The sequence below is a fragment of the Papio anubis genome, chromosome 2, assembly GCF_008728515.1.
Source record: "Papio anubis isolate 15944 chromosome 2, Panubis1.0, whole genome shotgun sequence".
In the NCBI taxonomy this organism is placed as follows: domain Eukaryota; kingdom Metazoa; phylum Chordata; class Mammalia; order Primates; family Cercopithecidae; genus Papio; species Papio anubis.
This window is the reverse complement of record NC_044977.1, coordinates 105,192,775-105,218,253: the sequence shown is the minus strand read 5'-3', so window position 1 is coordinate 105,218,253 and position 25,479 is coordinate 105,192,775. Positions and strand designations below refer to the sequence as shown.

At 41.4% G+C, this 25,479-nt stretch overlaps 1 protein-coding gene across 2 annotated transcripts in view; it reads left to right on the top strand.

The window, feature by feature from the left end:
* The window catches only part of SENP2 (SUMO specific peptidase 2), a 44,366-nt gene extending 18,972 nt beyond the window's left edge, over positions 1 to 25,394 (top strand). The window contains exons 6-17 of one of the 2 annotated variants that reach the window (XM_003894715.3): positions 1,505 to 1,673; positions 4,751 to 4,854; positions 7,500 to 7,594; positions 8,479 to 8,530; positions 9,201 to 9,264; positions 10,438 to 10,611; positions 13,005 to 13,136; positions 14,842 to 15,045; positions 17,286 to 17,365; positions 19,454 to 19,538; positions 21,490 to 21,585; positions 24,074 to 25,394. In XM_003894715.3, coding sequence (XP_003894764.3) covers positions 1,505 to 1,673; positions 4,751 to 4,854; positions 7,500 to 7,594; positions 8,479 to 8,530; positions 9,201 to 9,264; positions 10,438 to 10,611; positions 13,005 to 13,136; positions 14,842 to 15,045; positions 17,286 to 17,365; positions 19,454 to 19,538; positions 21,490 to 21,585; positions 24,074 to 24,136 — 1,318 coding nt within the window. In that variant the 3' untranslated portion in view covers positions 24,137 to 25,394. The remainder of the gene's footprint in view (positions 1 to 1,504; positions 1,674 to 4,750; positions 4,855 to 7,499; positions 7,595 to 8,478; positions 8,531 to 9,200; positions 9,265 to 10,437; positions 10,612 to 13,004; positions 13,137 to 14,841; positions 15,046 to 17,285; positions 17,366 to 19,453; positions 19,539 to 21,489; positions 21,586 to 24,073) is intronic. The other variant, XM_031663501.1, reaches the window with a different exon arrangement.
* Positions 25,395 to 25,479: the final 85 nt, after the last annotated feature.

Genomic DNA, 25,479 nt, shown 5'->3' with positions numbered 1-25,479 from the left:
CTTTGGGAGGCCAAGGAGGGCGGATCACCTGAGGTCAGGAGTTTGAGACCAGCCTGGCCAACGTGGTGAAACCCCGTCTCTACTTAAAATACAAAAAATTAGCCAGGCGTGGTGGCAGGCGCCTGTAGTTGTAGCTACTCGGGGGACTGAGGCAGGACAATTGCTTGAACCTGGGAGGCGGAGGTTGCAATGAGCTGAGATCGCACCATTGCACTCCAGCCTGGGGGACAAGAGCAAGACTTTGTCTTAAAAAAAAAAAAAAAAAAGGCCGGGTGCGGTGGCTCACGCCTGTAATCCCAGCACTTTGGGAGGCCTAGGCGGGTGAATCACGAGGTCAGGAGATCAAGACCATCCTGGCTAACACAGTGAAACCCCGTCTCTGCTAAAGAATACAAAAAATTAGCTGGGTGTAGTGGCGGGCGCCTATAGTCCCAGCTACTCGGGAGGCTGAGGCAGGAGAATGGTGTGAACCCAGGAGGCAGAGGTTGCAATGAGCCGAGATTGTGCCACTACACTCCAGCCTGGGCGACAGAGCAAGACTCCGTCTCAAAAAAAAAGAGAATAAGGGCATTCACTTACATGATCATGGATTACCAACATCAGGAAATTAACATAGATATAATACTATTATGTAATCTACAGGTCTTATTTAAATTTTTCTCTTACAGCTTTTTCTTTTTCCTAATACAGGATCCAGTGCAGGATTGTGTATTGCACATAGTTTTCATGTCTCTTTGATCTACTTTATTCTGCAACAACTCCTTGCCCTTTCTTTGTATTCATTGGCATTAATATTTTAATTTTGTCTGATATTTACTGATGATTTGTTTCAGATTATGCCTTTTTTTTTTTTTGAAACACCACATAAGTGGTATTCATTTCAAAAGTGTCACCCAAGGAAAGAGGGGCATGATGTCAGTTTGTCACATTGTTGGTAATGGCAGGAAAGGCAGATTTTGTCACCAGCAACTGTGACTGGGTGCAAATTCCAGGCTTCAGTTCTTTTGGCATTTATTAATTTAGCATTCGGGCAGATATTCATTGAGGGCCTTTTGGCTTAGACCCTGTACTAAGATACAGTGGTGAAAGGATGTAAGCTCTTTTCATGGAATTTAAAAGTTTAGTGTGGCATATAGACATTAAATAAATCACACCAATAATGAATTTCAGTGGTTCCAGGTGACTAAAGGAAAAATGCAGTATCAGAAGGGGTATGTGCAATAGGGGAGCTAAATCTAGAGTTGGGGTTGGAAATGGGCATGAAAAGGAAGGCAGAGGCTTTCTTTGTGTGGCAGTTCTAGTTTAGAAACAGACATTCCATAGTGGAATGCTGGGGTGCCCTGTGCTCTAGGGATAGATCTAACTTTTGCATAATTGTACTTGTCTGACTTGCCAGGAGTAAGCTTCACTTAAAGCAACTTAATCACAGGATGGTCTAGAGCTTAGATTCCAGCAATTTAAGCAGCATGGTGACACTTTTTTCTTCTTTTTTTCTGTTGCTCAGTTTTACTTTGAACTCAGAAGGCTATAATAGAAGACCAGGTGGCCGTCGCCATAGCAAAGGTAATCCAGAGAGTTCTTTCATGTGGAAACCTCAGGAACAGGCTGTAACAGAGATGATTTCTGAAGAGAGTGGCAAGGGTCTGAGGCGTCCCCATTGCACTGTGGAGGAGGTAAGCCTTTTTAGCTTGATTTGTTTAAAAAAAAATTTTACAGCTCTTCCCAAAGATGCTGCCTAGAGACACTCAGAATGGTTCAAAGTTTGACATACCATTGTAGGTTTTCCTACTGTACAGCCTTTAACAAAATGAGGCTGTCTCAAACCCAGATGCACCAAAAATCTGCATGCAGCTTGTGCCCAGGCAGACTTTGAGGGGTTCATGCTATGAGACCTAAAGTTCTTATGAGATTGTCCAGATCACATTAGCAGGGCCTAAGGCGGCCATGTGTGCTCAATGAGTCTGTGACAGGATCAAGCATGTTGCTTATCAAGGAGCAGATAATCGTTGTGAAAGTGCTGAAGACACAGACACACAGTCAGACAGCTAAATTTAAAAATGAAACTTTTTTGAGTAATAAAAATTAGAAGACTAAAAATAATTTTTAATGAATATTTTTGGGAGCAAATAATATATCTACTATGTTATATATTTCTTTTTTCCTTTTTTTTTTTTTTTTTTTGAGACAGAGTGAGACTCTATCACCCATGCTGGGTGCAGTGGTGCAGTCTTGGCTCACTGCAACCTCTGTCTCCCATGTTCCAGCGCATGTCATATATTTCAAAGGGTACTAAAGTATGTACAGTGACTAAGTTTCTCAGACTCCCTTCCATACCTGGCTTCCACCACCATGTTTACTTCTTGGCAAGTAACCTCTGATACCTATATGTATTCGTCTATAGATATTCCAGATACATATAATTTAGTCAAGTTTTAGATGTAGTTATTTTTATTATAAGGAAGAAAAAAGAGTTATATTAGGAAGAGATAAGATTAGATCCTTTTTTTTTTTTTTGAGACAGAGTTTCACTATTGTTGCCCAGGCTGGAGTGCAATGGCACTATCTTGGCTCTCTGCACCCTCCACCTCCCAGGTTCAAGTGATTCTCCTGCCTCAGCCTCCCAAGTAGCTGGGATTACAGGCATGTGCCACCACGCCCAGCTAATCTTTTGTATTTTTAGTAGGGATAAGGTTTCACCATGTTGTCCAGGCTGGTGTCGAACTCCTGACCTCAGGTGATCCACCCACCTCAGCCACCCAAAGTGCTGGGATAACAGGCATGAGCCACTGCACCTGGCCAAGATTAGATTCTTTTTGGGTACCTGAATTAGTCTAACTTGCTTTTTTTAAAAAAAATTACCAAGTTTTTTTTTTTTTATATAGAGAGATGGGATATCACTATGTTGCCTAGGCTGGTTTCAAACTCCTGGGCTCAAGCGATCCTCCAGCGTCAGCCTCCCAGAGTGCTGGAATTACAGGCGTGAGCCACCGTGCCCAGCCCTAACTTGTTTCTTTTTATAAACTTTAATAACTGTGACTAAGGAAGGGAAGTAAATGGTGTGCATCTCTGCTTTTTCCTTCACCTTTCAGAGCACTCAGCATGGTGAAGAGTCAATCTTTTTACTTTCCTTTTGAGGTTTTCCTTTATTCCAGGAAAATTTAGAATTATTCCTGTATCTGGCACTCCCCAGGACCATCTGCTATTTCACTTGCCAACTAGTTTTCTGAGTCACTTGTTTAATTTAGTTCATCAAAGAAATATTTATTTGGGTCCCAGGTACTGTGCTAGTTGTGCTGTGCTAGCAATTCAAGATTAAATGAAATGCGGTTCCTGCCCTCTAAGAGCTTATACATAAATAGTTGCTATTTGATGAGCAGGCAGAGAGAGGGGAATGAACCATAGCCCTGAAAGGGGTTTTAAGATGATGTATTAAAGGCCAGGCGTGGTGGCTCAGCCTGTAATCCCAGCACTTTGGGAGGCCGAGACGGGCGGATCACGAGGTCAGGAGATCGAGACCATCCTGGCTAACATGGTAAAACCCTGTCTCTACTAAAAATACAAAAAATTAGCCGGGCGTGGTGGCGGGCGCCTATAGTCCCAGCTACTCTGGAGGCTGAGGCAGGAGAATGGCGTGAACGCGGGAAGCGGAGCTTGCAGTGAGCTGAGATCACACCACTGCACTCCAGCCTGGGTGACAAAGCGGGACTCGGTCTCAAAAAAAACAAAACAAAAAAAAGATGATGTATTAAATATTTCAGTCTCTTAGATGAGAAGTCAGAAATGGGTCTGAGCAAATATCTACAGGGGAATATGCAGAAGATACACTCTAGAAATATTGGTAAGTAGTATTAGCAAGGACATATCTGTTGATTAAGTGTGATATAAAGTACATAGAAGGGTCTGAGTGCCAGATTTCAGTTTTGGAGTCACTATGTGTCACTTACCAAGATAACCCTATGTTTACGGGGAAGATGATGACTACAGTTTTGGACGTTGTTTAAACTCCCTGTGAAACCCACAAGAAAACCTCTCCTGGAAGCTCATGGGATATAGGTGATGGGAATTTTGAGGAGGAGACACATTTCTGAATCTTCAACCTATTGCTGCTATTTAAATCAAGGGACCTGATGAGATTCAGGGAAGGAATGTAGTGCAAGAAGAGATATGGGCAAAACCATCAGTATGATGTAGGCAGAAGGAATAATCTGCAGTGGAGACAGAGAAAAAAGAATCAGAAGAACTTATTGTCTAGGAAGGCAAGGCAGGTCAGCAGGGTGAAATGCTGAAGAAAGATCAAGTAACATAAGGACTGGAAAAGTGTCTGTTCAATGTAGCCATAGAGGTTACTGGTGATGTTGGTGAGGCCAATTCATTTTGGAAGCTGCATGTTCTCGTTATGCAAGTGGATGATTTCTGCTGAGTTTTTTTGTAGTTAACCTAATTCTGTTCAACCCAGTTCTGTCAAAAACCTAGATGCCATCAGAATTTAGCAGATAACATGAATAAAGTGGCCTGGAGAGCAGTGGCCCATCTAAATGGGATAGCCCTACATAGCTATAGATTGTGGATTCAGTTGATTGAAGGAGGCCAGATTTTTTGATTTTTAAAAAATGTATAAAGTTAGTAATTAATTCAAAGAAATATTAAAAACACAGTGCTGGCAAATAAAACACATCTATGGGTTACATTTGGCCTTTTAATTATAAATTTAATGTGCTGGTACTTACCTAACATGCTTTCTTTTATTTAGGGTGTTCAAAAAGAGGAAAGAGAGAAGTACCGAAGGTTATTGGAACGACTTAAAGAAAGTGGTCATGGAAACTCTGTCTGTCCTGTAACTTCAGGTTATCACAGGTAACAATGAGCTAATAGATAATGCTTTGCTAGGCATCTTTTTTTGGTTTGTTTTTGGAGAAAGTATTGGTGGGAAGGGCTTTATTGAAAGAAGAGGTTAAACCTGAGAGAACTAGCCCTGTCATTTGCCTGGATATTTATCTAGTAATGGATAATATGTAACAGTGGTTTGCAAAGTAAAATTTTATGTTACCTTTAGGACCCTTTGTTGAAGTAAACTTTTACTTTAAACTCTTATATAAAAAAGTAGATCACTGGTTGAAGTAGGTCTCCCAGGAGGCAGAGAGTTTCTTCAACCTTCCCAGCATACATTTCCCACAATCTCTCTCTCTGCCTCCCTTCCCCACCCTGCTCCTGCCCATCTCTCCATTTCTCCCATCTCCCTTCCTTCCTTCCTTTCTCCTTCACCTCCTCACAGTCTTTCTTTTTGTCTTTTTTCCTTCCCCCGCCTCACCCCCACCCCATGAGACACACCTAGTCCCTGTGGCAGCATAGAGATTGAATCTTAGCACATTTGAAAACCCGCTAGAGGCAAGATTAAAGTCTCCCAGGTCATAAGAATTTTCCTTATAATACAGCTTGTTAATTAAATACTCTAATGATTTGAGCAAATATTAATAGATGAGAGTGACAGAGGGAAGTGATATCTGGCCTTGTATTTGCCTATGAAAGGAGGACAAAAAATGTGTGAGCTCAGGATTGAGGTACACTGGGTAATTCTAACAAGTGGTGTGAGAAAACACAGGGATCCCAGAAATTATATAAATAGCAAATTGAAGGTTAAAAAGTCACACAATACTATCTAGCTTTTTTTTTTTTTTTTGAGATAGAGTTTCACTCTTCTTTTTTCTTTTTTCTTTTGAGATGGAGTCTCGCTGTGTCACCCAGGCTGGAGTGCAATGGCATGATCTTAGCTCACTGTAACCTCCACCTCCCAGGTTCAAGCGATTCTTCTGCCTCAGCCTCCTTAGTAGCTGGGATTACAGGCACGCACCACTATGCCTGGCTAATTTTTTGTATTTTTAGTGGGGACGGGGGTTTCACCATGTTGGTCAGACTGGTCTTGAACTCCTGACCTCATGATCTGCTCGCCTCGGCCTCCCATAGTACTGGATTACAGGCATGAGCCACTGTGCCTGGCTGGAGTTTCACTCTTGTTGCCCAGGCTGGAGTGCAATGATGCAATCTCGGCTCACTGCAACCTCCGTCTCCTGGGTTCAAGTAATTCTCCTGCCTCAGCCTCCTGAGTAGCTGGAATTACAGGCGTCCGCCACCATACCCAGCTAATTTTTTGTATTTTTGGTAGAGACGGGGTTTCGCCATGTTGGCCAGACCGGTCTCGAACACCTGACCTCAGGTGATCCGCCCGCCTCAGCTTCCCAGAGTGCTGGGATTACAGGCGTGAGCCACCACACCCGGCCTACTATCTAGCTTTTGAATGCAGAAATAACAGATTATTTGAGAATAATCAGTTGTGAACTTTTAAAAAAAATTCTTTAGATTTAGTCAGAATGTCAGTATTTTCTCCATTTTGAGCAGCCACATGTTGGAAGCAGCAGTATGTTTAATGATCTCTTGGCTTTGTCATGTTGGCGAAACCTTCAAACTATTTATGCTTTTGAAAGTTCCTGCTTTTGGCCGGGCGCGATGGCTCACACCTGTAATCCCAGCGCTTTGGGAGACTGAGACCGGTGGGTCACTGGAGGTCAGGACTTCGAGACCAGCCTGACCAACATGGCGAAACTCCATCTCTACTAAAAATACAAAAATTAACCAGGTGTAGTGGTGGGCGCCAGTAATCCCAGTTATTTGGGAGGCTGAGGCAGGAGAATTGCTTGAACCCAGGAGGTGGAGATTTCAGTGAGCCGAGATCATATCACTGCACTCCAGCCTGGGTGACAGTGTGAGACTCCGTCTCAAAAACAAAAAACAAAAAAAAGAGTTCTTGCTTTTATTTTTTTCTATTTTTTAAATTTTTAAATTTTTTATTTTTTGAGATGGGGTCTCCCTCTGTCACCCAGGCTGGAGTGCAATGGCTCCATCTCCGCTCACTGCAACCTCTGCCTCTCGGGTTCAAGCAATTCTCCTGCCTCAGCCCCCTGAGTAGCTGGGATTACAGGCGCGTGCCACCATGCCCAGCTAATTTTTTTTTGTTTGTTTTTAGTAGAGACGGGGTTTCGGCATGTTGGTCAGGCTGGTCTCGAACTCCTGACCTCGTGATCCGCCCGCCTCGGCCTCCCAAAGTGCTGGGATTACAGGCGTGAGCCACCACGCCTGGCTGAGTTCTTGCTTTTAATGTATTGTTTCAGGATCGATGTAAATATATAGCTTAAAAAGTTTTTTTATCTTTTAATCTGAGTTTTGTCACACTGAGATTTTTTGGTTAATGCGTCACTGGGGATTCAGAACCTCTGATTTTACAAATAGAGAAACTGGAGTTCAGGTAACTTGGCTGAAATATTATTAGAATCAGGATTAGACTCCTTTTATCCTAGTCCCATGTAGTTGTTTCCTTTCTGTTATAATTTGATATAATTGGGTAGTCAATCACCCCTATTTGGAGAAGCTTGCTGGACAGAGATAATGCATATTAATGATACACTTTGCTTTTGTATCTGATCTCCCTCGCTTTTTGTGTTTCTAAGTTCTCAAAGAAGTCAGATGGACACATTAAAGACCAAAGGCTGGGGGGAAGAGCAAAATCACGGAGTCAAAACAACTCAGTTTGTTCCAAAACAATGTGAGTTCCTAGATTTAGCCTTGTCTTAATATATTGACCTTATTTCATGTTACAGTGTTCATATGAGGTAGAAAATTGACATTCAAGTGTAGATGGTGTACCAAAATACTGTCAAATCTCACGGCGTTGGGCCAGGCGTGGTGGCTCACGCCTGTAATCCCAGCACTTTGGGAGGCCAAGGCAGGTGGATCACCTGAGGTCAGGAGTTCAAGACCAGCCTGGACAACATAGTAAAACCGCATCTCTACTAAAAATACAAAAATTAGCCAGGCATGGTGACACTTGCCTGTAATCCCAGCTACTTGGGAGGCTGAGGCAGTAGAATCGCCTGAACCTGGGAGGTGGATGTTGCAGTGAGCCAAGATCACACCACTGCACTCCAGCCTGGGCGACAGCGAGACTCTGTCTCAAAAAAAAAAAAAAAAAACAAAAAAACCTCACAGCATTGACTGGGGCTTATCTAGGAGTTTAGTAGAACAGCTGTTTCAAGGTGAAGTAGATTCATAACATAGCTCTGGATAATTATCCTTAAGCTGCTAGATAGTAGCAACTCTTTTGTGAGCTGAAATTTTATTATATTCCCTATATAACAATTTCCTTATATTTCTCCACTTACTGTCCACTAAATGACAGCTTACCAAATGAGCAGATATCACTCAGTTTATAGTAAAGATTATATTTAAACAACAAAGATATGTAGCAAAGATATGTATGCATTTTTTTAGGCAACTTAGTGTATAGGGAGGCTAGTGTCTTTGGAATTAACTGTAGCATTTCAATGTAGAGGAATGTCTTGACATTGTGGAAACTCTGTAAGCTGAAATTCTAACTATATTATTCATTAATGAAGGAAACATTTAATCTTTTCTTTACCATCCTCACAGATAGACTTGTTGAAACAAGGGGACCTCTATGTTCATTGAGAAGTGAAAAGAGGTACGTATATTCATTTCATTCTTTTAATATATATTTTCTTATTTTCTAAGCCGTATTTATGAGTAAGCAGTTCTGAGGAACTGTGAACTCTCTTGAGTTCTGGTAGTTGGTCAGCATATTTGGGTAGATAGGTAGCTAGCTCTTGTGTCAGATGCCCACCCTAGCCTGGTGGGTTGGGGGGTGCCCTTTATCTTTCAGGCATCAGTGGTTGGGAGAAACACATGCTTCTTAGATGGGAGTTTGGTTGGTGTGGGGATGTCTAGTGATCAGTGTTTTTAGGATAGGAACAGTAAAGGCAGCTCTGCATGCTTTAGGATTTTGGGATGATGGTTTACAGCAGAGTTTGTAAACTGTGGCCCATGGGCCAAATCTGGTCTACTTACCTATTTTTGTATAGTAAATTTCTACTGGAACATGCGAATTCATTTACATACGATCTATGGCTGCTTTTAAATTACAGTGGCAGAGTTGCCACGATGTGCCCAAGACCATAAAACCTGCAAAGCCTAAAATACCGTCTGTTCCTTTTCAGAAAAGTTTGTCGACTTTTGGTTTAGAGTATTGTATAAACTCAAGGCAATTTTTATTTACAAATTATGAAATCTTATTTCTAAAACTAGGATGTAAGTCATCTAGCAGAAGTCTGTCATCTCTCAATTTGTTTCCTTAGGTGTTCAAAGGGGAAAATTTCTGATACGGAGAAGATGATCGGAATCAGATTTGAAAATGAAAGTGTAAGCGAAAATCCCCGTTACATTTGATATCTGTGTTCTTACATAACTTATGTTTTGGTGCCCATGAAAAGCAAGAAAAAGCATATATATATATGTGTTACTTTGATTGTTAATTCTGTTGTTTTTCTTTAAAAAAGCAGCAAGCCAGCCAGGCACAGTGGCTCATACCTGTAATACCAGAACTTTGGGAGGCCAAGGCAGAAGGATCACTTGAGCCCAGGAGTTTGAGACCAGCCTGGGCAACATAGTGAGACTGTCTCCACAAAAAAATTTAAAACTTAGCCAGGCATGGTGGCACATCTGTAGTCCCAGCTACTCGGGAAGCTAAGGTGGGAGGATCGCTTGAGCCCAAGAGGTCAAGGCTGCAGTGGGCTGTGATCACACCACTGCACTCCAGCCTGGGTGACACAGTGAGACTCTGTCTCCAAAAAAAAAAAAAAGGCAACAAAGCAACAGGAAACATTGAAAATACACAACTTTTTTCTGCCTTCTGAGTTGTTGGAGTTTTGCCTCTACAGTAGCCACCTTTGTTTATGAGAGACCAACCTGCCTCCATACCAACACATTACCTACATTTTATGGCTTCTTAGGGAGAATTTCTTAAAAGTCATACATCTCTGGAAAGAGATGATATGTTCTGGGGTGCTGGCAGAATTCTATTTGTTTACCACAATTGTGGTTATATAGGTGTTCATTTTACAAAAATGAAGTAAGTGGTACGTTAATGTTTTGTGCATTTTCTGTCATATAAAATGACTTTTTACAAAGATGAACTAGAACCAAGTTTAGTTACGGTAAAGATAGTAGGGATTTATTCTGAGTGATGGGATTGTGGGTCATATTTTTTGCTGTTTAAAACTTTCATAATATCTTTTAAACATACTGTTTTTAATTGTGATAGGAGAACTGAAAATACTTTTCTTGCTACTTCCAGGGAAGGTGGTGAGTGTTCTCTTTCATGGTTTGTAACTGAGGGTCCTGTGAGGCCTAGGTCTGGAGCTTTTTTTGTTCCCCCTTGCAGGGACAGACAGATATGGTAAATCTACTCACTTGGGGGATTTGCTAATTCTCTTTTCTTTCACATTAGTGGCAGTTTTATATTTCATGTGTAATCCGTGTTTATATTTGCAAGTATCAAACATGTCAGTAGAATTTAGATACTTTTTTGATCAGAGGAAGGGATACCAACTGGAGCCCGACCTATCAGAAGAAGTGTCGGCCCGACTCCGCCTGGGCAGCGGAAGCAATGGCTTACTCAGGAGGAAAGTGTCAATTGAGACAAAGGAAAAGAATTGCTCAGGCAAAGAGAGGGACAGAAGAACGGACGATCTCCTTGAACTCACAGAGGTATTGTTCTTTGTATTGATCCTAAAAAGAGGCATGTCTTTAAATAACCTCAGTTATTCTAAACTTGAATATTTTGTTTTGAGGACTTTCTCCAGACTAGAGATGAATGTATGAAAACAAATCAGGTCCATAGTCTGTTTATTCACTTTGACTACATTGATCTTTAGTGAATCATGATCATTAGTGGCTTAAGGGATCAGATTGATATTTAGCAAATGTGAGTCAACACAATCATCTCATATCTTGGAATACAACAGATTCTTTGTAAATTCTAACCTTCGAATATGTTGAGTTATATAGTATGGGTTTGGCATTAGGAATAAGTTCATTGCATTTTTTAAAAAAGTGGTTACAGTTTACTAAAATGCCCCTTTTGCTGATTATTGCATTTGAAAATAATAAAAACTTACAGAACATGAAGAATGAAGGTAGTTAAAATTCTCATTTTAAAGATGTGCCACATCTTGGCTTCCTCTACAATGTTGCCCTAGTAGGCAAATCTCTTGAATACTTACTGTTATATTGGGCATGCAGGTGGAGAGAGAGAGATCCATAAAATAGTGAAGCTATGTGCTGGGGGAGGAAGCATATATTTAGAAGAAAATAATTTCTTCTTCTTTTTTTTTTTTTTTTTGAGATGGAGTTTCACTCTTGTTGCCCAGGCTGGAGTGCAGTGGCGCGATCTTGGCTCACTGCAACCTCTGCCTCCTGGGTTCAGGTGATTCTCCTGGCTCAGCCTCCCAAGTAGCTGGGATTACAGGCACCTGCCACCACGCCCAGCTAATTTTTGTATTTTAAGTAGAGACTGGGTTTCACCGTGTTGGCCAGGCAGGTCTCGAACTCCTGACCTTAGGTGATTTACCCACCTCAGCCTGCCAATGTGCTGGGATTATGGTAGCAGTCCTGCCCAGACCTAGAGGAAAATAGTTTCTATTGGGTTAATGGATTTAGTTTTGTCTAAATAATGCATTTATCTGCATAATTCTTTAGTATGATGAAGCCATTTATTCCATAAGGAGTCAATTGCTAATTGCTGCCTGGTTTCCAAGTTTCTGCCTGTTTGCTTATTCTCTTCATGTCAAAAAGGATGGTATAACCCCTTAGATGTCCTAATCTTATTTTGATGTTTTATTTACTTATTTTTAAGATGGAGTCTCGCTCTGTCGCCAGGCTGGAGTGCAGCGGCACGATCTCAGCTTACTGCAACCTCTGCCTCCCAGGTTCAGGTGATTCTTCTGCCTCAACCTCCTGAGTAGCTGGGACTATAGGTGCGTGCCACCATGCCCAGCTAATTTTTGTCTTTTTAGTAGAGACAGGGTTTCACCATGCTGGCCAGGCTGACCTCATGATCCACCCGTCTTGGCTTCCCAAAGTGCTGGGATTACAGGCGTGAGCCACCGCACCCAGCCTATTTTGATGTTTTAAAAGTTTAAAGGAGAGAATGGGTGCAGTGGCTCACGCCTGTAATCCCAGCACTTTGGGAGGCTGAGGCAGGCAGATCACTTGAGGTCAGGAGTTCAAGACCAGCCTGGCCAACATGGTGAAACCTTGTCTTTACTAAAAATACAAAAAAAATAGCTGGCATGGTGGTACGCACCTATAATTCCAGCTAATCAGGAGACAGAGGCACAAAAATCGCTTGAACCCGGGAGGCAGAGATTGCAGTGAGGTGAGATCATGCAACTGCGCTCCAGCTTGGGTGACAAAGTGAGACTCTGTCTCAAAAAAAAAATAAAAGTTTAAAGTGGAAATCAGGATTTTAGTATTATGAAGGGAGCAAAGGCCAGGAAATTAGACACACCTGGGTTCAAATCTTTGTTCTACCTTTTAATAATTATATGACTTTGAATATGTAAAATAAATTCTCAGTTTTCTTCTCTATAAAATGGTAATAATATCTTCCCCACTAATATGGATTAATGATGTGCTTCAAGCATCTAACACCATGTTTGGCTCATAGTGGTCAATACATAGTAGTAGGATAATTGAGACCATACTTTAGATGTAAATATTATTATTATTGTTTCCACAAGCTAATAAGTGAACCAGCATTTGTTGTATTAGTAAGATTGTTTTGTAGTTACAAGTTAAAATATTTTCAGGGTTGGTGTGGTGGCTCATGCCTATAATCTCAGCACTTTGGGAGGCCAAGGCGGGTATTGCTTGAGCCCAGGAGTTTGCAACCAACTTGGGCAATATAATGAGGCCCCATCTCTATTACTAAAAAATAAGAAAAAAATGTTTTCATACTATAGTTTAGTAAGTCTTTGATAGTATATTTTTCTCAAGAGTCAGGTGTTGCCGAGATGAAAAACTTTTTTCAGTCTCAGAGTTTTCAATAACTGATAATGGGTTCTATATTAAAATAACAATTTCTGGACTTTCTAATTCAGGACATGGAAAAGGAAATCAGTAATGCCCTAGGCCATGGCCCACAGGATGAAATCCTAAGTTGTGCTTTCAAATTGCGAATTACTCGAGGAGATATTCAGACATTAAAGAACTATCACTGGCTCAATGATGAAGTAAGTTGTATTCCCTCCCCCTTTTGGCCATCATTAATTTTAACTATTTATTTATTATCTGTAATCAAAGTGACTTCTACCCCGTTATGAGAGGTTGGTAAAGCAACTCTTAGTTATAATTAAAACAAAAACATCTTAAATCTTAAAAAGATGGTTAGTTCTGATTTTCTGCCTTTAATTAGCAATATTTCCCTTTTCTGCATCTGTACTTTATTGCATCCACCACTCCATTTACTGGTCTTCAGTAAACCCTGGGTACAACTGATGAATGGGAGGAAGCAGCAAGTGATACTGTATTTTAGGTGAATTCTTTTTTTTTTTTTTTTTTTTTTTGAGACTGAGTCTGGCTCTGTCGCCCAGGCTGGAGTGCAGTGGCCGGATCTCAGCTCACTGCAAGCTCCGCCTCCCAGGTTCACGCCATTCTCCGGCCTCAGCCTCCCGAGTAGCTGGGAGTACAGGCGCCCACCACCTCGCTCGGCTAGTTTTTTGTATTTTTTAGTAGAGACGGGGTTTCACCGTGTTAGCCAGGATGGTCTCGATCTCCTGACCTCGTGATCCGCCCGTCTCGGCCTCCCAAAGTGCTGGGATTACAGGCTTGAGCCACCGCGCCCGGCCTAGGTGAATTCTTATAGTAGCTGTTTTTTTGTTTTTGTTTTTTGTTTTTGAGACAGAGTTTCGCTCTTGTTGTCCAGGCTGGAGTGCAATGGTGCAGTCTTGGCTCCATGCAACCTCCACCTCCTGGGTTTAAGCGATTCTCCTACCTCAGCCTCCCAAGTAGCTGGGATTACAGGCATGCACCACCACGCCCGGCTAATTTTGTATTTTTAGTGGAGACAGGGTTTCTCCATGTTGGTCAGGCTGGTCTCAAACTCTGGACCTCAGGTGATCTGCCCACCTTGGCCTCCCAAAGTGCTGGGATCACAGGCGTGAGGCACCACGCCTGGCCTGTTTTATTTTTTGAGTAATAAAGGGATATCTTGATTACTATATACTGTATGTATTTTTCTTTATTTGAGTGATAGCTGAAAAATTTTGCCTAACTTGTCATCTTGTATCCTTATTACATTTAGCAGAAGCTAACTCTTAAGTTCTTTGACAATTTTCTGGTGGGTTCTTTCCCGAACTGTTTCGCCCCTGCATCTTCTCTCTTTGAGGGAAATCCCCTATGACTAGTTACTTATAAACACATTCTTTGAAAACAGGAATGTTTTGTTTTACATTATAATGTAATTTGTTTATTGTAGAACATTTGGAAAATACAGGAAAAGTAAAAAATATTACTGTTCAAAAGTACCACCACTTAAAGATAAATAAAATGTTAATATTTTGGTGTATGTCCTTCCAGTTTATATTTTAAAATTGAAGTCTAATTTTTATATAGTAAAATTCACTTACTGTTAATATTTCTGCATTTTTTTGCTGTGTTACAGTTATGTAGATCTTTTCATTATTGCACAGACTTTCTTCCTAGATTCCATCTTCTGGCCGTTTAAGTGTTACTTACATGCCTTAAAAGTACAGTTTCATTCCATTTTCATGTGTTCCATTTTGCACTGATCACTTTTTTCCCTGTCTTCTACTATAGAGAGTCCTTTTATCCCCTTCTTTAGTACCTTACTTTCGAATTCATCCTTATTCAGGTAGAAATTTAGTTTTGATAATATATTTGCCATGTTCCAACTTTTGCTCCCTTGGTATTTTGTAGGTCATTAATTTTTACATGAATCTTCTGGTGGAAAGAAATAGAAAGCAAGGCTATCCAGCACTTCATGTATTTAGTACTTTCTTCTATCCTAAATTAAAGTCTGGGGGTTACCAAGCAGTGAAACGATGGACCAAAGGGGTAAATCTCTTTGAACAAGAAATTATTCTGGTGCCTATTCATCGGAAGGTACATTGGAGCCTGGTGGTGAGTCGAGAGGGTTAATGGTTAATTGGTGGACTTTGGATAAAGACCATTTTTTAAAAATAATGCTGCCCTTTTCTGCCCTGTGTATAAAGGCCAGTAGTATATATTATAAGCATGCCCTGCAGAGTCTCTTTTTATTTTTTATTTTTTTTAATGTCTCCTCCTTCACCCAACCCTTTTTAGTTCTTATTTATTTATTCTTTAAAAAATTTTATATTTATTTTATTTTACTATTTTTTAAAATTAGAGACTAGGTTTTGCTGTGTTACCCAGGCTGGAGAGAATTGGTGTGATCATAGCTCATTGCAGCCTGGAAGTCCTGGACTTAGGTGGTCCTCCTGCCTCAGCCTCCTGAGTGACTAGGACTACAGGCATGGTCCATCATGCTTGGCTAATTTTATTTATTTACTTATTTGGCAAGATGGAGTCTTGCTATGTTGCCCTGGTTGGTATCCAATGCCTGACCTCAAGTGGTTCTCCTGCCTCAGTTTTCAAAGTACTGGTATTACAGGTGTGAGCCACCATGCCTGGCCTTTTTTTCTTTTTCTTTTTCTTTTTTTTAATTTTTATTTTTAGAGACAGGGTCTCATTCTGCCACCCAAGCTGGAGTATAGTGGCACAACCATAGCTCACTGTAACCTCACCTCCTGGGCACAAGTGATCCTCTCACTTTAGCCTCCCAGGTAGCTGGGACTACAGATGTGCGCCACTATGCCTGGCTAATTTTTTAAAATTCATTTTTAATTTTTTTGTAGAGACAGAGTCTTGTTTTTTTTTGCCCAAGCTAGTCTCAAGCTCCTGGCTTTAAGTAGTCCTCCCACCTCAGCCTCTCAAAATGATGGGTGAGCCGCCGCACTGGGCCTCCTTTTTAGTTCTTGAGTTGAACAACTTAGTAACCTACAAGACAAAGCCCTTGAACTTGAGGAGCTTTCTTTTTTATTTATTTAATTATTTTATTTATTTATTTATTTATTTTTGAGATGGAGTCTTGCTCTGCCTCCCAGGCTGGAGTGCAATGGCGCAATCTCAGCTCACTGCAACCTCCGCCTCCTGGGTTCAAGCGATTCTCCTGCGTCAGCCTCCTGAGTAGCTGGGATTACAGGTGTGGGCCACCGTACCTGGCTAATTTTTGTATTTTCAGTAGAGACGGAGTTTCACCATCTTGGTCAGACTGGTCTTGAACTCCTGACCTCGTGATCCACCACCTCAACCTCCCAAAGTGCTGGGATCATAGGTGTGAGCCACCTTACCTGGGCGAGGAGCTTTCATTTTTAATAGGAAAGAGTCTTAGTACACATAAGGGTTATTATATTTATTTAGTTTTGTTTACAAGATAGTACAGGTTTATTGTAGAAAAATGCACTTATAAGGCCAGTTGTGGTGGCTCATGCCTATAATCCCAGACTTTGGGAGGCCGAGGCAGGAGGGGTTGCTTGAGCCTAAGAGTTTGAGACCAGCCTGGGCAACATGGAAAGACCCTGTCTATATACAAATTTAAAAATTTGCTGGGCATGGTGGTACACACCTATGGTCCCAGCTACTTGGGAGGCTGAGGTGGAAGATTCCCTGAGCCCAGGAGGTCAAGGCTGCAGTGAGCTGTGATCACACCACTGCACTCCAGCCTGGGTGACAGAGTGAGATCTTGTCTCAAAAAAAAAAAAAAGTCTCATCACTCTGAGAGGACCACTAATTTTTTAACTTAAAAATACACTTTTTTACTAAAGTTACATAAGATATATTTTTAACTAAAAAAAATTTTAATACATGTACCAATATAAGTAGATATCGTTTTTCTTTTTTTTTTCTGAGACAGTCTCGCTGTAACCCAGCCTAGAGTACAGTAGCACAATCTCGTCTCGCTGCAGCCTCTGCCTCCCAGATTCAAGTGATTCTCCTGCCTCAGCTTCCTGAGCAGCTAGGACTACAGGCGCGTGCCACCACACCCGACTAATTTTTGTATTTTTCAGTAGAGACAGGGTTTCACCATGTTGGTCAGGCTGGTCTCAAACTCCCGACCTCATGATCCGCCTGCCTCAGCCTCCCAAAGTGCTGGGATTACAGGTGTGAGCCACTATGCCTGGCCCTGGATTTCTAAGATACATAATACATTTTTTATGTATCTTAGAAATCCATTTATATTGTTACATGTATTTTTTAAAAGATGCTTTTATTTTTGGAAGTAAAATTCTCACTCCTCTTACATTTAAAATGTTTCTGGATGTTATCTTTTTCCATTATAGGTGATAGACCTAAGAAAAAAGTGTCTTAAATACCTGGATTCTATGGGACAAAAGGGCCACAGGATCTGTGAGATTCTCCTGTAAGTAAAGGTTGAAAACCTCACTACCCCCTGTTGAGGTGATCTCTCTTCTATCTCATCCTAGGAAGCTGTGTGGATGGTAGTCTAATGTATAGTTAAGGCTATTTCAGGACTTAGAATGCATTTTATTTTTTTTTGTCTAAAAATAATAGCTGATTGCAACTGAGAAAACATGTTTAGTAGCATCACTGAAAACAAGTTTGTCATGTATTATGATGTAAAATAGATCTTATTAGAATCCTGTGATTTGCATTAGATTTCTTTGGGATTGATGCATTATTCTGAATGTTCTAAGGAGCTGTCAGTTGGGGAGTGTTAGTCCTCCAAATTCTTAAGCCCACTCATATCTTTATGCTTTCCATGAGAGTTGAGTTTATCTCAGAACCCAGGGGCGATGTTTAAAGTGTGTGGTTTCAGGGGACTGTTCCGAATAGTAATTGCTGTAATAGAAACCGGTCTTTAAAGCATAGCTACTTCTTAGCTAGGTAAAGTAGTGACATGAGTTAAGTGAGAAAATGCATCAGTAAGATGGGTCCATTTTTCCTTTTCTGCTCACTAGAAGCAATGAAGTTCCTTCTTTTAACTTTTACTAAGGACAAATTAAGCTTGTGAAGAAAAGCTGTTGCTAACAATAATTCAATATTGTTTAGTATAAAAGGTTATTTTTATTTATGGTTGTTTATCTGGAATAAAAAGTATAGAGAAGACAATTCTAAAAATCGTAAGATACACCAAATTGTTTATAAAATGATTCTCTTCTAGTCTTTTCTTTGTAAGATGTGTATAAATTGTGCACACATACATTTGCGTTCATACATATACATATATTATCCCATGCATAGAAATGTTCTTACTGGGATCATACAGTATAGTTTGATGTGTTGCTTATAATAGGATTTGAAAACTCATATTTTATTACATTCATGCTGTTTTTTTTTTGAGATGGAGTCTCACTGTGTTACCCCATGCAGTGGTGCAGTCTCAGCTCACTGCAACCTCTGCCTCCTGGGTTCAAGTGATGCTCGTGCCTCAGCCTGCCAAGAAGCTGGGAGTACAGGCTCCCGTCACTGTGCCCAGCTAATTTCTGAATTTTTAGTAGAGACAGGGTTTCTCCATGTTGGTCAGGCTGGTCTTGAACTCCCAACCTCAGATGATCCGCCCGCCCCAGCCTCCCAAAATGCTGGGATTACAGGCGTGAGCCACTGTGCCCGGTGGTCTTTGGCTTTTTATCTTATTTATTTATTTATTTATTTTTTGAGACGGAGTTTCACTCTTGCTGCCTAGGCTAGAGTGCAATGGCGTGATCTCGACTCACCACACCCTCCACCTCCCGGGTTCAAGCAATTCTCCTGCCTCAGCCTCCCAAGTAGCTGGGATTAAAGGCATGTGCCACCATGCCTGGCTAATTTTGTATTTTTAGTAGAGACGGGGTTTCTCCATGTTGGTCAGGCTGGTCTCAAACTCCTGGCCTCAGGTGATCCATCCGCCTCGGCCTCCAAAGTGTTGATTTACAGGCATGAGCCACTGCACCAGGCTTATGTTATTTTTTATATCTTAATTTTAGTGGGGGCATCTAATGCTTATCAACCTGATATATATTTCAACTTTTAAAAACAAGCATGTACAATTTTTATAAGCAGACCTCCCCAAATTAAATTAAAAATCCAGAAAGCCACTTTGGGAGGCTGAGGCAGGCGGGATCACAGGCTCAGGAGATCAAGACCATCCTGGCTAACATGGCGAAACCCTGTCTCTACTAAAAAAGTACAAAAAATTAGCAGGACGTGGTGGTAGGTGCCTATGGTCCCAGCTACTTAGGAGGCTAAGGCAGGAGAATGGCGTGAACCTGGGAGGCACAGGTTGCAGTGAGCTGAGATCGCGCCACTGCACTCCAGCCTGGACGACAGAGCAAGACTCCATCTTAAAAAAAAAAAAAAAAAGTCCAGAAAGCAGTCACGTTTTTAAAAAGCTAATGAATATGGATTTGAGAATGGCATATCTGTTTAACATCACAAAGCCCTTTGTAACCATAATGGTTAGTTTCTGTAAGGATTTATTGTTGTATTCCTTCTTTGTTTTGCTTTTTAGTCAGTATTTACAGGATGAAAGTAAGACCAAAAGAAATACTGATCTGAATCTTTTAGAGTGGACCCATTACAGCATGAAACCACATGTGAGTGACAGTCATCTATATTTGACATACTTTGTTGCATTTACTAATAGTATATTATTCATATTTGGCTCCCTTTCTGCCCTTCCTCCCTCCCTGCATACTTTTAAAGTACACATCTTTTTTTTTCTTTCTTTCTTTTTTGTAGAGATGGGATCTTGCTTTGTTGCCCAGGCTAGTCTCAAACTCCTGGCCTCCCAAAACAAAGTGCTGGGATTACAGGTGTGAGCCACTATGCCTGGCCAGAGTATACATCTTAAGAATGATCTGCTTCTAAATCTTTAGCAATTAATTTAACTAAGATGGTTGCTTAGCTTTCATCTTCTTGCGCCAAATGTAATGTTAACCATATGCTTGCATATCTCTCACAGAATTGGGAAAAAAACCCAATAAATTCAAGTTGGCTAATTTCCCTGTTGGTGCTAATGAAAGTTTACATTTCTTTTCCAAAATTTGGGAGTTTGTTTATTTAAATCTTAGGATTCCATTCCAAAAAAAGCATTTTAATTTCTAAACTGAAAAATTTGGGCTGGGTGCGGTGGCTAACACCTGTAATCCCAGCACTTTGGGAGGCCAAGGTGTGCAGATCACCTGAGGTCAGGAATTTGAGACCAGCCTGGCCAACATGGCAAAGCCTTGTCACCACTAAAAATCAACTGGGTCTGGTGGCGCATGCTTATAATCCTAGCTATTCAGGAGGCTGAAGCAGGAGAATCAGTTAAACCTGGCAGGCAGAGGTTGCAGTGAGTGGAGATTGCGCCACTGCACTCCAGCCTGGGCAACAGAGCGAGACTGTCTCAAAAAAAAAAAAAAAAAGGAAAAGAAAAATTTGAAGGATAAGCTTTGAAATTTCCTAAGGAGAGCACAGATGTAAGGAAGAGTCTGTTAGGATGAATACTGTGTTCTGGTATGGGAAATGGAATAAAGCAAGCAAATTGCCTTTCTTTGTATATTGTAGTCTGTAGTTTTGTCCATTCTGTGAGAGATGCTAGGCTCAAGAGAAAAGTGTGAGGTATCTGCGTGTATGTATGGATGGTATGTATTTAAGCAAACTTTAAAAATCATAATTAACTTCATTTCTTTGAATAAAAATTGAGCTTTTGTCATCTAGTGTGTTTTCCAGCAGTGGAAGTGGCCTCTCCCATATTCTTACTAACTTGTGCTACTTGTGACTGACAGCCAGAGTGTGTCAGGACCCGCCAAGGTTAGGGCAACACAGGCCTGGAGAAGGTGTGAGCTCAGTGGGTTTAGAATCCACCACCTTTGGCTTATGCTCTTAGTGCTGCTTGTAGCAAGTCTTGTTTTTGCCTTAGGGCATAACTGATCTGTCAAGGCAAGATCCTGATTGGTTAAAGCCTATTCAGGAACTTCTCTTGTCTGCCTTGAAGCTGTAGGGGTCCAAAGCAGTAGTCTTATTTTCTTAGCTAGAGAAATTACATTTCTGATTGACCACACTTGGCCCTTTTTAAAATTAATAAATGCTTCTGAAATAATTCTGACTAGCATTCCCGGTAGTAAACCTCCTTTCAATTTGGTTTCTTTGAATGGGAGCTGAGATATGGAACTTTCACTTTGTTTTTTTCTTTTCTGAAAAACATTTTTCCTATGGGGTCACGCTCTCCATCTCATAGTCTGGGTTTCCAATCAAATGCAGAACCATGGAAGATTAAACACAAGAACAGAACAGAAAGGAAAAGCAGTATTCGCAAGTTACATCTTAGACCTGTGGCTTCAGTTCTCACAAGGCCTGTTTTTCCCTTGCTATGATCTATGTTTTATACCACACAGAGTAAGAATAATTGTGTTTTTTGTGTATGACGGTGTGTTTAGGTAATACCTGATTTAATATTTACCTTTATAATATTGTTTATAGCAATATTTAGAAAAAGTCCAAGGGATTTGTATATAATGATGTTTTACCCTTTCCTCCCTTCTTTTTCCTTTGTAATTTTAGGAGATTCCTCAACAGTTGAATGGGAGTGATTGTGGAATGTTTACTTGTAAATATGCAGATTATATTTCTAGGGACAAACCTATCACATTTACTCAGGTGAGTGAAGACCCTCCTCATTCATTTACTTGTTACTAAGCAAGATAAGGCACTTGGCCAGTGCCTGGCACATGTTCAGCTCTCAGTAGTAGTAGCTGGCCAGGCATGGTGGCTCGCACCTATATTCCCAGCACTTTGGGAGGCCGAGGCAGGCGGATCACCTGAGGTTAGGAGTTCAAGACCAGCCTGGCCAACATGGTGAAACCCCATCTCTACTAAAAACACAAAAGTTAGCCAGGTGTGGTGGTGCACACCTATAATCCCAGCTACTCAGGAGACTGAGGCAGGAGAATCACTTGAACCCAGGAGGCAGAGGTCGCAGTGAGCCGAGGTCACACCAGTGCACTCCGGTCTTGGCAACAGAGCGAGACTCTGTCTCAAAAATAAATAAATAATAGTAGCTGGGCTCATGCCTGTAATCCCAGCACTTTGGGAGGCCAAGGTAGGTGGATCAGCTGAGGTCAGGAGTTCAAGACCAGCCTGACCAACATGGAGAAACCCTGTGTCTACTAAAAATACAAAATTAGCCAGGCGTGGTGGCGCATGCCTGTAATCCCAGTTACTAGGGAGGCTGAGGCAGGAGAATTGCTCGAACCCAGGAGGTGGAGGTTGTGGGGAGTCGAGATCACGCCATTGCACTCCAGCCTGGGGCAACAAAAGCAAAACTCCATCTCAAAAAAAAAAAAAAAAAAATAGTAGTAGCTGTGCTATTCTTATTGCTGTAAATCTTGGTTTTAGCCCTACCCCTGCCAGAATCAGGGTTTGTTATTTTATCTGCTCTCAGGTTTATCCTAGTCTTTGGTACACAATGGGCACAAATTGCAAACCTCTGAACTCTGGCATTCATTGGTTCCTGTGTATTATTATTTCTAGCCAAAGAAAGAGGTATGTCAGTATTTAATAGCAAGGGAAAAACAGGCCTGTGAGCACTGAAGTCACAGGTCTAAGATGTAACTTGTGAATACTGCTCTTCCTTTCTGTTCTGCTCTTTTGTTTGTTGAATTCTCCATGGCTCTGCATTTGATTGGAAACTCAAGTATGTTGGGAATTCTTGAGAATTTGTAACAGTGGATTCTCAGCCTTTTTACAACTGAGGACAACCTCATTAAAAATATTTTTCAGGGCCGGGCGCGGTGGCTCAAGCCTGTAATCCCAGCACTTTGGGAGGCCGAGACGGGCGGATTACGAGGTCAGGAGATCGAGACCATCCTGGCTGACACGGTGAAACCCCGTCTCTACTAAAAAATACAAAAAACTAGCCGGGCGAGGTGGCGGGCGCCTGTAGTCCCAGCTACTCGGGAGGCTGAGGCAGGAGAATGGCGTGAACCCGGGAGGCGGAGCTTGCAGTGAGCTGAGATCTGGCCACTGCACTCCAACCTGGGCGACAGAGCGAGACTCCGTCTCAAAAAATATATATATATATATATTTTTTTTTTTCAGGCCGGCGCGGTGGCTCAAGCTTGTAATCCCAGCACTTTGGGAGGCCGAGGCGGGCGGATCACGAGGTCAGGAGATCGAGACCATCCTGGCTAACATGGTGAAACCCTGTCTCTACTAAAAAATACAAAACACTAGCCGGGCAAGGTGGCGGGCGCCTGTAGTCCCAGCTACTGGGGATGCTGAGGCAGGAGAATGGCATAAACCCAGGAGACGGAGCTTGCAGTTAGCTGAGATCCAGCCACTGCACTCCAGCCTGGGCGACAGAGCGAGACTCCATCTCAAAAAATATATATATATTTTTTTCATCCACAGACCTTATTTTGATAGATGTTGTCTACCAAGCAAACTGTATTTATTCCATGAATACAAACTATAATACAAACTGTATTACATGAAGTAACTAGGACTCCCATGCTGAATTAATACAATTCCAGTAAAAAATAAAGGCATTTATTGCTTAGTCTTAGCAGTTTTACTAAGAGCAAATGTGCAGTTTTTACTAGATGTTTTGAACTATTTAAAATAATTTAAGAATCATGTGTTAAGACTTTTTAGTCCCCACCCCTAGGTAGGACATCACTAGTTTATTATTATTATTATTATTATTATTATTATTATTATTATTTTGAGACGGAGTCTTGCTCTGTTGCCCAGGCTGGAGTGCAGAGGCATGATCTTGGCTCACTGCAACCTCCATCTTTCAGGTTCAAGTGATTCTCCTGCCTCAGCCTCCTGAGAAGCTGGGACTACAGGCATGTACCACCATGCCCGGCTAATTTTTGTATTTTTAATGGAGGCGAGGTTTCACCGTGTTAGCCAGGATGGTTTCGATCTCCCGACCTTGTGATCTGCCCTCCTCGGCCTCCCAAAGTGCTGGGACTGCGCCCGGCCTTTTAACGGTTTGATAAGTATGTTCCATGATCTAAAAATGTCAACATTTAGAAAAAGAACATGGACATCCTGCTTTATTGACATGATTACACCTGAAGGTTGTGCTGCTGTGCACATTATGATGTAATGCGTGTGTTGTTTATGGGATTCTTTGCAGCACCAGATGCCTCTCTTCCGGAAGAAGATGGTGTGGGAAATCCTTCATCAGCAGTTGCTGTGAGAAAACTTTGCCTGGTCCCCTCTAGCTGCTGGTGGTTCTTTCACAGACATTTCCATATACCTCATGCATTGTGGGTTAAAAAGTCCCTGCATCACTTCTGTTCTCTCACAGGTACTGAGCTGTCAAAAGTGCATGAAGGCCTCTCACTGCACCCTAGTCCTGACTTGGGGTGCAGAGGGCTGCTTGCAATCCTGTTTGTAAGGCTGTGCCTGCTCAGAGCTTTGGACTGTTCAACCCACACAAGAACAAACGCTAACTACTATTTTTTTTAAGAGATTCTTTTCCCTATGAATGTGGGAAATGCAGGATTTACTCTGTGAATTGTTTGTTTTCTGTGTGTTTGTTCAGCGTATTCATTCACTCACTCGTTTGCAAACATAATGGGCAGTGGTCATTTGCTGCTGCTCTTTTACAGTTAGCTCTAAATTACTTGTTTGAACTATTTATTTCTGAAAGGAATGTTACTCAAGCTGCCACTCCCTGCTGAAGACCAGGAGGGAACTCTCACTGGGGGCGGAAGGAAGTGGAGCTGGAGCAGTAACTGCCAACATGAAGCTGGAGGGTTTGGGATTTTGTTTTTTGTTTTTGTTTTTTTGAGGCTCAAAAATGCTGGGAGAAATGAAAATGCTGTGGGATAGGGCTCCCGTTGCCTTTCAGAGGAAGTCTGACACTACAGCGTTGGCACAGTGCCATGAACAGTGGACCTGTGCCCAAGGAACTCTGACTGTCCAAGCATCTTCCGAAGAGATGTGTTGTCATCTTAAAGAGACTTCCCTTTCTGGAAAGGAGGTGACTTGGCTTAGTCTTGAAACTGGATTCATGGATTTGAAGTAACTGTAAACCCTAAATCTTCATTTTCATCCCAGATCTGATTGAGTATAAACCTCAGAATTATAGGGCCTGGCCTGAGCTGTTTAATTCAAAAGATACTATTCAATTTAAAGCTATTTTTCCTCAGAGTTTTTGTTTTCTATATATTAAGCCTAAATTAAGTTTTCTGCTCATTAAGACTGACATCTCCCCACTCCATCCCCACTGAAATTTGTGGAAGAAAATTTAGTACTTGGCTCTGAGGTTGCCAGTTATACAATAATCTATTTTGCATATGAAAGTTTGTATTTAACTTTTTTGTTCATTAAAAACCTTACTGATGTGGTTATAACTTCAGAAAGTTTAGAGTTGGTCAGAACATATTTTGCAAGATCTAGTGCCTAGTGTTGCTTTTCTGATGTAATAAAAGGTTGTCTGGCAGAACCTATAAAAGTATATGCTGAAATGATTTCTAACCCTCTCCCTACTTCAACCTCCCAAACTTGTTCTGGTTCATAAAAGCAAGAGGTAAA